Source organism: Ochotona curzoniae, unplaced genomic scaffold, assembly GCF_017591425.1.
Source record: "Ochotona curzoniae isolate NIBS_2020 unplaced genomic scaffold, NIBS_Ocur_1.0 contig_3622, whole genome shotgun sequence".
NCBI classification, from domain to species: domain Eukaryota; kingdom Metazoa; phylum Chordata; class Mammalia; order Lagomorpha; family Ochotonidae; genus Ochotona; species Ochotona curzoniae.
In genome coordinates, this window is record NW_024465926.1 from 21,881,955 (window position 1) to 21,895,221 (window position 13,267).

General features: G+C 46.7%; 1 protein-coding gene across 2 annotated transcripts in view; it reads right to left on the bottom strand.

The window, feature by feature from the left end:
* The window catches only part of SLC6A2 (solute carrier family 6 member 2), a 40,319-nt gene that overhangs the window by 9,003 nt on the left and 18,049 nt on the right, over positions 1-13,267 (bottom strand). For both annotated transcript variants that reach the window (XM_040982686.1, XM_040982687.1), the window contains exons 5-6: positions 8,287-8,425; positions 798-932 (exon numbers count right to left, since the gene is read on the bottom strand). In XM_040982686.1, the coding sequence (XP_040838620.1) occupies positions 798-932; positions 8,287-8,425 (274 nt within the window). The remainder of the gene's footprint in view (positions 1-797; positions 933-8,286; positions 8,426-13,267) is intronic.

The following is a 13,267-nucleotide window of genomic DNA, read 5'->3' on the forward strand; positions in this document are numbered from 1 at the left end:
AGTAAGAAAATAACTTTCACTTGGCCACTGGTGTGCAATACTGTGGCCTGTTGGGCTATCAGAATCATGAGAAAGCATACTGGATGTCTTCTTCCTAATCCTGCATAGCTTCTGCCAGGATTATCACTCACTGAGCACCCCACAGCCCTTGAGATTATTGAGGTGTTCTTGCTGACAGAAAGAGCTGGGGAAGGAGGTTGTATATAATCTCAGCCATTATTTGAAGATGCTCAAGGTACCTGGAAGTCTCTAGATCTTCCTCACCCTATTCTTTGGACTCCACTGTCAACTTCTTTCTATTCCCTTTATTGTAATTTGGGTCTCTGGCCAGGATAGAGAGCTGGATGGGACCGTTGGTAAGGAACGGACCTCTTTGGTGGCTGAGGTTATTCCTTGTATTGATCACCCTGGATGCCAGGGTTGGGAACCAAAGAGCAGAAATAGGGCACAGGTAGCTGGGGGATGACTAGGAGACCTAAGCACAGGGTAGGAATAAAGACTCAGAGTTTCCAATCTTCTTCGCTGAGTGTGGTTCTAATGTACAGAGTGGTCTAAGGGGACCAGGAAATGGAGCTGCAGAATCCATACCCGGAGAACTAGACGGGCTTCTGGAGATCAGCAGGCACAAATCAGAGCTGGTGAGAGGGAGACATTTACAGCTCAGAGGGAAGGGTCCTTTCCAAAGCTACACTGCCACCTTGTGGCAGAGCTGAGACAGATGAGATTTCCCACCACCACCCGCCCCCAGGAGCCCATCCATAACCCCACCCAAAGCTGGGTGGTCACCGGGCCCTGACCGTGGCCTCTTTGAGGCGGTAGAAGTCGATATGCAGGTAGGCATTAATGCCATTGGAAGCACCGGGCAGCGTGATGCCATGGATCAGGAGCACAAACAGCACAAGGTAAGGCAGCGTGGCTGTGATCCACACGACCTAGACAACAGACAAACATGGATGAGAGCATTGTTTTGTCCCCAGCTCTGGACACAGAGTCCTCTACCAGAGAGTCAGCCTCCCCCTCCCCCACATTCCCTCACCCCATGTGCATGCTGTGAGCTGAATCCCAAGGCCAGATCATGAGCCAAACTCCAGGAACAGTCAATAGACACAGGTACACCAGAGAGAGAGGCTCAGAACCATGGGGACAGTGGGTCACACTGGAACAGCACTACAGTGGAAGTGGAGGCACCAAGGGCAGAGCTCAGGTGCTCCTAGCACCTGATGTCTTGTCTTCTACAAAGCTGCCTCCTTCCACCCCTACAGGCTGCCTCAGGTGCACACCTGCCTGTGTACTCCTCCCATTCCCACCCTACCCCAGTCCTGTATCCTTCACTCATTAGTGTTGGTAGTTGCACTCCATTCAGGCACATTGTAACTACAACAAAAAGCATCCTGGGAAAGCCTTCCTCCTAATCCTGTGTTGCTTCTGCCAGGATTATCATGCATTCCAATAAAGCATGGAAACACCCTGGAGAATTATGAAAAAAATAAATGTTGCCATGTTCTCGATGGTGGGATATTCAGAAATCTCACTCTCTCCCTGCCTTTCTTATACCGTCTCTCTTTCCTGCTCCTTTTCTCATCTCTCCTTGTCTCTCTCCTCTTCACCCTCACTCTAAGGGCACTGCCCAAGAAACCATGTAACTGGGCAGAAAGCAGAATCTATAGACGGCCTTCTCCTGGGATACATCCCAGGGGTCTTGTTCCAAAACAAGGGGAGGTCATCTCCCCCACTAGAAAGATACTCCCTGCTTCCTTGCTGAGGCTGGAGGGACCCAGGAGAAAAGTGAGTGCAGGGGAGATTGATGTGGTCTTCCTTGCAGTTCCTTCTCACTCTTGGCTATGCATTAGAATATTCTGGGGGAGTCACAGACAAGAATGTTCAAGTTCGGACTCCATTCTGATTTCCCTGGTCTGGTGTGGTGCAAGGACTGCGGGTGGGAGGAGGGCAATGCTGCGTTTTCATATTTTAAAGCTGTTAAGACGCCATCAATGTGAAGCCAAGGGTGGAGGTCAGTGCTATAAGCAGATGCAGAAAGCGCAGTCAGAGCCATAAAGCCTCAGCTGCAAGAAAAGTGGACACATAACTTAAGGGCCAGAATGTTCCTCCCCCAAGCCCTGGCACCGTCCACCCCTGAGAACCTTTGCACATTCTTAGGAAGAAAACAAAAACCTTGAAACTTGACTGAGAACAAAGTTCTTTGCCAACCTAGAAAGATACAGTCTCAACACAAAAGTTGAAATACAGGACATAAAATGGGATGTTCCCTATCAGTGTTTGGAATACTGGAGTGTATCCTCCTTGTTTACTTGCTTGTCTGTCCCACTTGGCCATGAGTCACTTGGAACCAAAATCTTCTATTTTCAGACCTGGATCTCCAGCACCTGGCATAAAGTGGCCTGCAAACATATTTGCTATGGGTGGTAATTGGCATAATGTCTACATTGCCACTTGGGAGGTCTGTGTCCCACAGAGATCCACCTGGTTTGAGTCCTGGCTACTCCACTTCCAGTTCCAGATTTGTTGGTAATATACACACTGGAAGCCTTGGGTCTTTGCCATTCACACAGGAGATAAGAATGGAGCTCCTGGCTCCTGACTTCAACCTGACCAAGCCCTGGATATTACCAGCATTTGGAGAGTGAACCAACAGATGGAAGACATCTCCCTCTCCCTCTTGCTGTCTCAAAACAAAAATGAATTTCAAAAACAAACATATTACTTGGCTAAGTGATTGGGCAGTTGCAAAAATGAATGGTTGGACAGCTAGGTGGATGAATGCATGAACATCTGATTGGAAAGCTGGGTGAGTAGCTTAGATCATTAAATTGATGGATGACTAGGTAGATGGAAAGTTGAGGGGAGAGTTGGATAAAAGGATGAGTAAGTGACAAATCAAAGGGTTAACATATGGCTAATTTAGCATGAGAACATGAGCAAGTAAATGAATGTGCAATGAGTAAAGGCATCAATGATGGCCACATCTTCTGGACTCGAGGGTGTCAGGGAAAGCATCTTAGTTTCACATTATCCACTTATGCTTCTATCAGCCCTTGTTCTCTGGAAGGTCCCAATAGATGTGGGGTTTTGGCTTTTTCTTTCTTTCAGCAGGGCAGAAACAAGAAAGACAAATTTCCCATAAATGAGAACAGAAACATGCCCTGGAAAGTGAAGTCATTGCATGTGGGTGGCCTCACATCTCTCTTGAATTCATTCTCCTAAACTGGAACAAAATGGATCTGAGTCCTTAACAACAGGCACACAAAGGAGCCCTCACGTACTCCAGTGATGGTGCTAAATGTCAGGATGCCCTATAATACACATCACAACTGCAGCCCAGCTGCCCTGCCCAGCCCAACACAACGGGTGTGACCCATTCCTACCATTGACAGACAACACCCTGTACTCTGACTTCAGAGTATCTCCCACAGGGCCTGGAGGTGGTTCTGCATTAACTATGCCTGAGGCTCCAACCTGGATTCAATTTCCACCCCGCCCCCCAGGAACACATCAGGATATGACCGGGCTGATTCTGGCTACAGTCAGACACCGACAAAGGGTGCTTATTCTGTCCAGGCACATGTGTTCCAAGCTAAGCCATCTGGGACTTACGAAGGTTCCCAGAATTGATGGCAGCTGCCAAGACCATTGGAATGCTCACTGATTTCTTCACCTCATGCTCAGGGTTGCACCCAGTCCATCTTCTCAGGATGAGAGATGCACTGCAAGTTGAGATTCTGAGCTCAGAGAGGTCCTAGATGGAGAGGACAGCGCCCATGTGCCCCTTCTCTTTGCCCTGTGTGTATACACGGCCCACATGAGCTCCAGTGAGCTGTTCAGGAGCCTCGTTCTCAACATAAGATCTGACCTCACAGCTCACATCTGAGCTTACATCTACCAGATCAGGATCCCTTTCTGGATGCCTGACCACGTGTTCTCAGCCTCCATGGCAAATCACTGCTTTACGTCACCTTAAGCCCAAATTCTTGCTCACATGATGTTCTTGTGGATAATTTGCAAAGTTCCCAGGGGACCAGCTCAAGCCAAAGACAGGAAATCAGAAAAAAGAATATGTTGGCTTCATAACAGGAAGAATTTTTGAATGAACTGAGATTTTAATGGGAATGAGCTGCTCATACAGTAATTGTCACTGAAGGTCTTCAAGCCTTCATAGGAATTCAAGAATCAGGCCGAGGATTGCCTAGATCAAGGTGAGGCCTCCAGTGCAACAACAATAGTATCAGCCAGGGATTGTCAGATATGCAAATTCACAACCATTTCCAATTAATCAGCCCCTATCAAGGAGAATCCCATGGGTCCACGCTTTAACAAGTTTAAAACTTGCTGTAACAAGTTGATTCTTATGTGTGTCACAATATGGTTAGTGCTTGACCTGCCCCAAAATATACTCTAGCACTCAGGTTATGAATGCCTGCATGCCATCACTGTAAAACTCCATCAGCCGATCTTCACTGGTCTAGTTGTGTCAGCCTCTAAAGTGGGTTTTGGAGATATTTTCATCAACTCTAATGGTTTTCAAATAGAAACAAAAAGACTGAGCTGTGGGGTATGCATTGATAATGCTTAAAAAACCACCAATCTGTAAATATTTTACTACATGCATTGCTCACTGGCAAATGGTACTATTCATTACAATTGTGCCCAACCAAGTCAGTAAACAAACCACCACTAACCCATACTGGCAAGTTACTGGGAGGATTTGGCTAGAATTTTGACCAGTACATAGAAAAAGACAAATTATTTACCTATTTAAATGTTTCAGAACTCAAATTTTCTTTGAAGTATTCTTTCTCATCTATGGTTAAACCACCCTGAATGTGTCTGACCTTACCTGGGTTACTCTCTCTCTTTCCAATCTTACAGACTTCAGCAAAAAACAGGAGGTGCTCTAGCTACTCCCATCTCCCATACCAACTGGGGAACTGGTGGAGAGTGGTGGCTTATCTTTGCCAGAGAAGTCCAAAATTTCTGGAAGTACATATTCCAGCACCAAACAGAGCAGGTCGCGTCAGAAATGCACTCTTTGAAACTTGGTAGAGTACAGATGTTGACGAAGGGACAAATATAGGGACCATTTATTATGCAGTCGCCACCTGTCAGCCCTGCACACAGGATCTTTCACCCTGCCTTGGCTACAGCTGCGTGGCCAGCATTTGATGTGAATCGCCTTAAGTGTCTAAGTGAGGAAACTAAAATTATGGGGGGTCATCAGTCCCTTTGCCCCAGGTGGAATGACCCAAAACTCATGTTCTTAGCAACTCACTCTTCTCAGGGACTGGTGTGAGACCCTGTGCAAGGAGCTTGGCATCATCTTCCAGCTCTGACAGCAAGCTCTTCAGTTACATGTGGCTGCTGGATGCCAGCTCCCCCAAGAGCTGAAGAGGCAGGGAGGCGTGCAGGACTCCAGGAGAGCAAGTGGTGGTGCACCTATGGTTGCAGGCACCCTGGGGGCTGATCAACTTCTGTCCTGGAAATGCTCCATGGGCCAATACAGACCACACAGGGAGTGTGGTCTGACTCTGCCCATTCCCTGCCCCCCACCATCCCAGAGCCATGGCGTCACTCATCTCCTCCCCAGGCATTGCCTTAGTTTGCCAAGCTTGGAAGTGTGAACATTTGCAATGCATTTCAGGCCGACGCTGTGGCTGTGGATGCTGGCCAGGGAGAGCTCAGTGCCCTGTTCCAGACACCATCTGGGAAACAATAAGCAACACTCTGGATTTCCTCATCAGCAAGTTTATAAAATCAGCTAGAGACATGGCATAGGCATGTCCTAAGTGAATCTCCTCATTCTAGAAATTCCCTTCACACAGGCTGTCTGGAGCACCTCCCTGCCAGAAAACCGGGGGACTGACGCAAAATGTGGGCTGTGGCTTTATTGACGCAGGCAAGGGGTACGCATATTCCTCAGTCCTTGTGTTTCCACATGGAGGGACTTCCCCAGTGTGCTGCTCCTGTTCCACCCCCCATTGCACTCCTCACCTCTCAGGGAATATTTGCAAATAGGAACTGAGCTTGCTCAGCTCTGCTCCTGGTCTCTTTTAATCCCTAGTCTGCCTAAAGACAGCTTCTGCTATGCTCTGACCAAATATTATGCCAGGTGGCATAGGCTGTGCCCCTGTGGCAATGCTGCCTGGGGGATCTTAATCTGGACGTGACAGACTAGAAGCCCTGGGTGGGTTTTTGACACAGAAGTTGAGAAGCTGTTGAGAGTACTCTCCTTTATCAGAGACCCAGGGACTCTGCTCTCAGTTCCATTTCCTGTTGATGTGCAGAGAGGCAGCAGGTGATGGCTCAAGGACTTGGATTCCTGCCACTGAAGTGGGAGATCTGGACCGAGGTCCTGGTTTCTGGCTTCAGCCTGCCTCTCTTTGGCTCTTGTGGGTATTTAGAGAGTGAAACAGGAGATAGATCTGTCTCTCTGCCTTCCAAATAAAAATGAAAATTAATATATGTTAAGATTAAAAATATAAATGAAGCCCACACTTAGTCCAGTAGCTCATTCATCTTTGGCAGTTCCCAGGGATAGACTGTGATCCGAGTGGGGATATCAGAGAGGAGGGCCTGGCTCCTGGTTCCACAGAGGGGACTAAACAAAGCTGAACTGGGGCTTCTTCCCTTGACAGTCTCTCCTCTCTCTGTCCTGACTCAACCTGTGCCTGCCCTTATTGATCCAGCTCAAATACCATCTTCTCTATAACCTAAGTGGAGGTTCTCACACAAGAAAGCTTCCACTGTGGAAATTCCATCTGCATTTAAACAATTACTTACACATAAAGACTGCCCGGTACAGCCCTTACTTTAAGCTCTTACATACTATGCGCAACATATTTCTCTTATCTAGTCTATTCCATTTGTAAAAATTGTGGTATCCCATTAAATCGATTTCATGACAATTGCAAATCTCAGTTTGTATTTCTATGAAAGAATAGACTAAGTGTGGAATTAACCCCCTGGTAAAAATTTTTTTTTAAGTTTACTTATTTGAAAGAGAGACAAGAGAGAGGATCTTTCATCCACCAGTCCACTCCTCAAATGTTGAAACAGTGCAACAGCTGTGGTTGGTCCAGACAAGAACTAGCAACTCAATCCAGGGTTTGTTAATGAGTGGCAGAGACCCAAGTACATGATCTGTCATTTTCTGCCTCCCAGAGTGCATATTAGCAGCCAACTGGATTAGACACTGAGATGGGACTCAATCCCAGGCATTACAATACAAGATGTGGGCATCTCAATCCACAGCTTAACCTTCCATGCCATGACACCTTTCCCCAGTAAGGTGAGGCTTTTAAAAATTAAGACATAGAGTAATACAGATATAAAGGCCTTGTGGAAGCGACACAAATGGCTGACTGCTTTGCCTAACTCCTCATCAGTGTCAAGCATCAACAATGTGTGTGCACCATGTAGGATATTCCAACAAAGACCCCAGATATGCAGCCTAAGCATTATCACATGGAGCAGAAGAACCACCCAGCTGATCCCGGTCAACTTACAGAACTGTGAAAACTAATAAAATCATTACTTTAAGTGAGATGATTTGTTACAGACCAATAAGCAAATCAAAGCACCAGAAATAAGATTTCCCAGATAGCATTCTCCATATGACTCCAGAGGAATTGTTTTGTTCTTACGATATTCTTCAGGCTAACAACCTTCTAAGGCCACTTTCTGAACCCTGAGAGACTGGCATTGCACCCAGTGTCACCCACATCACCCATCGTCACCAGAATGCCAGCTGTGGACTGGCCTCACTGGCCATCTCATCTCAGGTGCTTCTCTCCAAGTCACCTCGAACCTAAGGGCTGCTCAGCATCCCATCAGAAGAAGCTCACAGCCCCAGAATACATCTAAACATCTAGAGAACCCTCTTGGGTTCAAAAATTCTGATGAGGGATCAATTCGCTTCCTAGTGAAGCAAATGATTATGTTCCAGAGCAGGGGTCAACACTGTAGAACAGAATGAATGCTTTATTGCAGACACGTGAATGGTTGCTTTAGGCTTGGCCCCAACACTCCCAGACCCCGCTCTCTGCTGGTGCAAGAGCTCTCCGGTGAGAAAGCAGAAGGAGTCATGATCTACTTGAACCCCCTCACCCTGCTACTGAGGACACTTAGGCTTCAGGAACAAAGCGCAGACTTTGTTCAAGCCAGTGGCAAAAACTGGGGCTGGTAACCAGGCTTTGTATCTCCCAGCTCCACCTTTGCGTTTCAGCAATGGCATGGCTATACCTCCCAACTGAAAGAGAAGCAAAGAGACATTACCTTTCCTGATGTCTTCACTCCTTTCCAGAGGCTAAAATACAGGACGATGACAACGACCATCAGACAGAGCAAGAGCTGCCACTGGGGCAAGCCAATGTCGTGAATCCCGCTGCTCTCGTGAAGGTGCAGGACGCCACGCCTGCCCAGGGGAGAGGGAAGGAACCGGGGAAGATGGTGTCAGGGAGGACAACCAAGACTGTAACCGCAGGCAAGTGCACATTGAAGGACATGGAGCTCGTCCATTTTCCCCTGACTCTGGGGTCTTGGCCAACAACATACAAGAGTACCTCAAAAGTTTGTTTATTTTAGTATAAAAATCTTTACAAACTGCATAGATTTTTTTTTTTTTTTCATAATATGCCTTTAGTGTGAGCTTTTAAGAGACTTCTCTTACAGATACTGTGTGGGCCTGCTCTGGTCAACCATGGCCTGTCTCCAGGATGGCTATAACCCATCAAAGCAAACTGTCCAGGGAGAGTTCAAGTTCAAAGCTGTTGTTCAAGGACAAAAAATATTTTAAATGTCTACTGCATGTATAGCTCTGGGAACAAGATGACAAATCAAACAGGGAAGGCCCCTACCCTCACAAAGTTCATTGTTCTAAACCAGCAGTTCTCAACAGGCAGGAGCAATTTGCACACCAGAGGGTGTTCAACAATGTCTAAGGTGCTTTCTATTGTCATACCTTGGGTGGAAGTAGTGTTACTGGCATCTGTGGATAGACCTACTTGCTGCTAAACACACTGCAATGCACAGGATAGTCTCAAAACACCGACTTATCGACCTGTTCTAAATGTGCATATGATCAAAGTTGAGAATTTCTAATCTAGAAACTAACACAAAAGTAAACATCTTGGGGCCCGGTGCCATAACACAGCACACTAAGTTTCCATGTGCAGTGTCAGCATCTCATATGTGCCATTTCAAGTCCTAGAGGCTCCCTGTTAATGGCCTGGGAAGGAAGCAGAAGATGGCCCAAGTAGCAGGACCTGCACCCACCAGGGAGACCTGAAAGAAAGGAAAAGTCAAATTCCCACACTCTGACTTCTCTTGGAAGCTCCTCCCCCCTTGTGACAAATTCCTAGCCTTTTATTCTAGCACTTTCCCAGGGAAACCACCCATTTCTCCATATAGAAACTTCCCTGTGGTTCACTCCACAGGTGTTTACTCTCAGTCAGGGAGGGGTCCATTCAGAAAGTGGTGGATTAATGAATTCATACGGAAGTGTTATAGGCAAACAGGGCTTAATATTTTGTCCTTCCCTGTAGTGGTCCTTTAATCTGAAAGAGCAACACATGAGCAGCAAAATCACCACCCCCCTGAAAAGGACATCAACATGTACTTGCTTCTCTCTCTCTTTTCCTTTTTCTCTCCCTCATCTCCTGCCCCACCACAAATTCCAAGGAGATCAAGGTTTAAGGGTTGATAGTTTGAGGCCTATCAACAAGAATGGGGCTTACAACCTATATGTGAGACTCACCTGGGGAGTTTTTAAAAGTTAATAATCTCAAAGTTAACTTTTTAATAAATCTTTGTACCATAGCATAGAATTACTGATATTCCGTCTCTGCTCTCAGCTAATTAAGTCAGAACTTTTGGTGAATGGGACTTGGGCACCTGGCATTTTTCCATTCCCTAAGTAATTTTCAGGAGCAGGCAAACAGCAATGCCCTGACTACTCCTTTAAGGTCAGCGGAGGCATTCTGGAAACTGTGCTTAGCTTCCCAGGAAACTAGAATTGGCTTTCTATGCCCGAGGAGGCTCAGAAGAGGTAGCCTTGCAGAAATCTTGAGGCTTGGTTGGCCAGAGGAACCCACAGCGTAAGAGGCAGATGAATGCCTCTGTTGGAAGCAACAGGAAAGATGGAAGGATTGGAAGGAAAATGCCCCCTCCAAAGCTGGGAACTCAGTTTGCTTCTCCTTGGTCAGGAGTCACTTTTTCTGTTTCCCCTGAGCATGTGAAAGCATGGAGGCCAATGCTCACTCCTTCAGTTACTCAAATCAGAGGTCCACTCTTCGCAAGAAGAGAGAGAGCAAGAGAGAGAAGAATGTGGGCCAGCAATCAGACAGACTCTGGGTTCCAACAGGTCCAACTCTGCAATCCAGCTGCTGTGTAATATGCATCCTTTTACTGTTTTCACAGGTTCTTCTTGCATCTCTTCTCTTAGCTGAGCAGCATGCTACAGGCTGGTCACAGGAGTATGGACAGGCTACAGCCCATGTGAGGTTCACAGGCAAGGTGCATGAACCCTCACCTCTGAGCCATCTTCCTTTACCATAAAACAGCTTTGGTAAGAACTAAACTACAGAACATGAAGCAATGCCATGAATCCAGGGAACATTCCCCACATGGTCATCCCATCCACCATCCTGACTGAGTTCCAGGTCCAGGAGCAGTAGACATCAGCAAAGCAGCTAAGGAATATTCACCCAGAAAGCTCAGCTGGGCGGGCTGCCCTGAGGAGGTGGCTGGTGCCTTCTGCACTGGCCAGAAGGAATCCAGGAGGAATGACAGGAGCGGAGCAGGGAGCATTGAGAAGACTTGGAAGTGAACACATGAGAAGGAATGAGCAAACTTGTGTGGTTATGAGTGGCCAAGACCTAGAAAGATTCATGTCCCTTCACTTTGACCCCACCATGAATAGACCCCCATCCCTCAGCCTCCTCCAACCTCCACCTTTCTGTCTCCTGTTGGCCCACTTAAGTGCAGTATCTGTGCTCCTACATGAAGCGTCTTCTCCACCTTGTCATTTCCCTGAGCCCAAATCCTCTCCTCAGAGGTTCCTATCACCAAATCACTGGAGGCGATTTTGCCCTCTTTCTGATCTGGATAATTGAGGTTACTACATCTGTAAGGTAGGAGGTATCCCTCCCCCACAACAGGTAGAGTCAGAGGTGCTGTCAAACCTCCAAAATGCACAGAGCAAAGCCCACCTGCCCGCCAAGGAATGAACCAATGCCAAATGTCAAGAGCATCAGGGTTGTGAAATTCTGAAGGATATAAATGCAAGGCTTTCAGAATCCGAGGCCTTTCGCAACCCACCCCCACTAACTCCATCACTTTTTTTGTCACACCCTGCCTCTGGCTCCTGGCAGTGGGAAGCCACGTGTCATTCTCCAATCAAAAGATGCCCCATGGCTCTGGGCCTTATGACCTTCTGTTCTTGCAGCCTGGAAAGTGCCTCATCTTGCTCAACTCAACTCAAAAATGAGCCTGTGAGGCTCTGGCTTAGACCGTCTCCCATGCGGGGGTGGGGGATGGGGGGAGTGGAGGAAAGAGAGAGAAAGAGAGAGAGAGAGAGAGAGAGAGAGAGAGAGAGAGAGGAAGTGAGATAAGGTGTGGCAGGGTTTTGGTATCTCCTAACAAAAAGAACCATAATCAAGTACTGACCTCACCCGACATTGAATTCTGCTTCTTTCCATGGTTTAATGAGCCAAGTGGTGAATGGTATCAATCACCATTTAGTTGATTTAACTGGTAAAATCTTACAAAGAAGCAAAGAAGGCACTGAACCAACTGGGCTTGCCCTAGAACTCACTCAAATGTGTCTAGTGTACAAACTGCTAGCAGACATGCCCCTTCCCTAGGCCCAGGCAGCCCTTCATGCGTGGGAGGGGTTCTTGCAGGGCTGAGGTGGTTCCTATGCATCTTGCCAGTGAGGTAGACCAGACCCCAGAGCTAATTCCCAAGAAAACAACAACGAATCCAGCTCCTCTCTCCAAACTCTGAGGATGCATTGGTTTGCTTTTGCCTTCCAAAAGTTTCATGAAAATGAATCATCATGAAAGGGAACATCCAGGCTTTCTGAAGTCTACAGGCCAAAAAGACTCATTTTCTCCCTTGACAATAGGCAGGGGAGCTTTGTGTTGGGCTGGGAGGAGAGCTGTGTTCCTCACTGTGAACTGAAGTGCAGTAGCAGTTTTCTGGTACCAGACACACGAATACCCCAGGTGCCTCCTCACAGACCAAGTTTCAGGCCTTAAGGTCTGGTTTAGCCATGGGATTGCTTGGCTGTGGGCCAGAGCTTGGAGAGCCGAGCCAGTCATTCCCTGGAACAATGGGCTCAATCCATCAGCTTAAATGAGTACAAGATGGTAACAAATTGGCCAGGAGGTCTGGGGAAAGAGGGAAAATCAAGCCAATTTCCTCAGGGTTGGCACCGGGAGTGCCACTTGCTGGGTTCCCAGAATGAGTCAGGATGGCAGTTTCAAAACTGAAACATCAGGAGCCAAGAACTATGTGCTATTTTTAAAAATCCACAGGGACACTCCAAAGAGATGAGCATAAGATGGGCTCCCGTCGACTGGCAGAGGTGCTGGGACACCTACATCAATTGAATCCCACCTCAAACTCTAACAGGGCAGAGGAGAAAGACGGGAGTTGGGCCTATGCATGGAGTGAGAACACTGATTAAACAGCTTGTCTCAGATCCTAGCTTGCCATTTGCTCTAACCTGAGCCTCTATTTTCTTATCTGTAAAATGTGAATGCTTGGGGCTGGTGTTGTGGTACAACAGGTATAGCTGCCATCTTTGGCACAAGCATCCCATGTGGATGCTGGTTCAAGTCCTGGATGTTTTACTTTATATCCAACCCTATGCTAATGACCTAAGTGCTTGAGCCCCTGCCATCCACATGGGACAATGGATGAAACTCCTGGCTCCTAGCTTCAACTTGGCTTAGCACTGGTACTGTGGCTATCTGGATAGTGAGTCAGGAGTTGGAAGATCTCTCTCTTTCTCTCTCTCTCTCTCTCTCTCTATATATATATATATAATAGATCTAATATCTATATAGACATTATATAGACATTATATATCTATAGATACATCATATCATATATGATGTCTATATGTCTAATATATAATCATATATTTAACTATATAATATATAGATATTAGATATAGATAGATACATGCATATATACTCTCACCATTCACAACTACATATATCCTTCTGTCTTTGAAATAAATAAATTAATT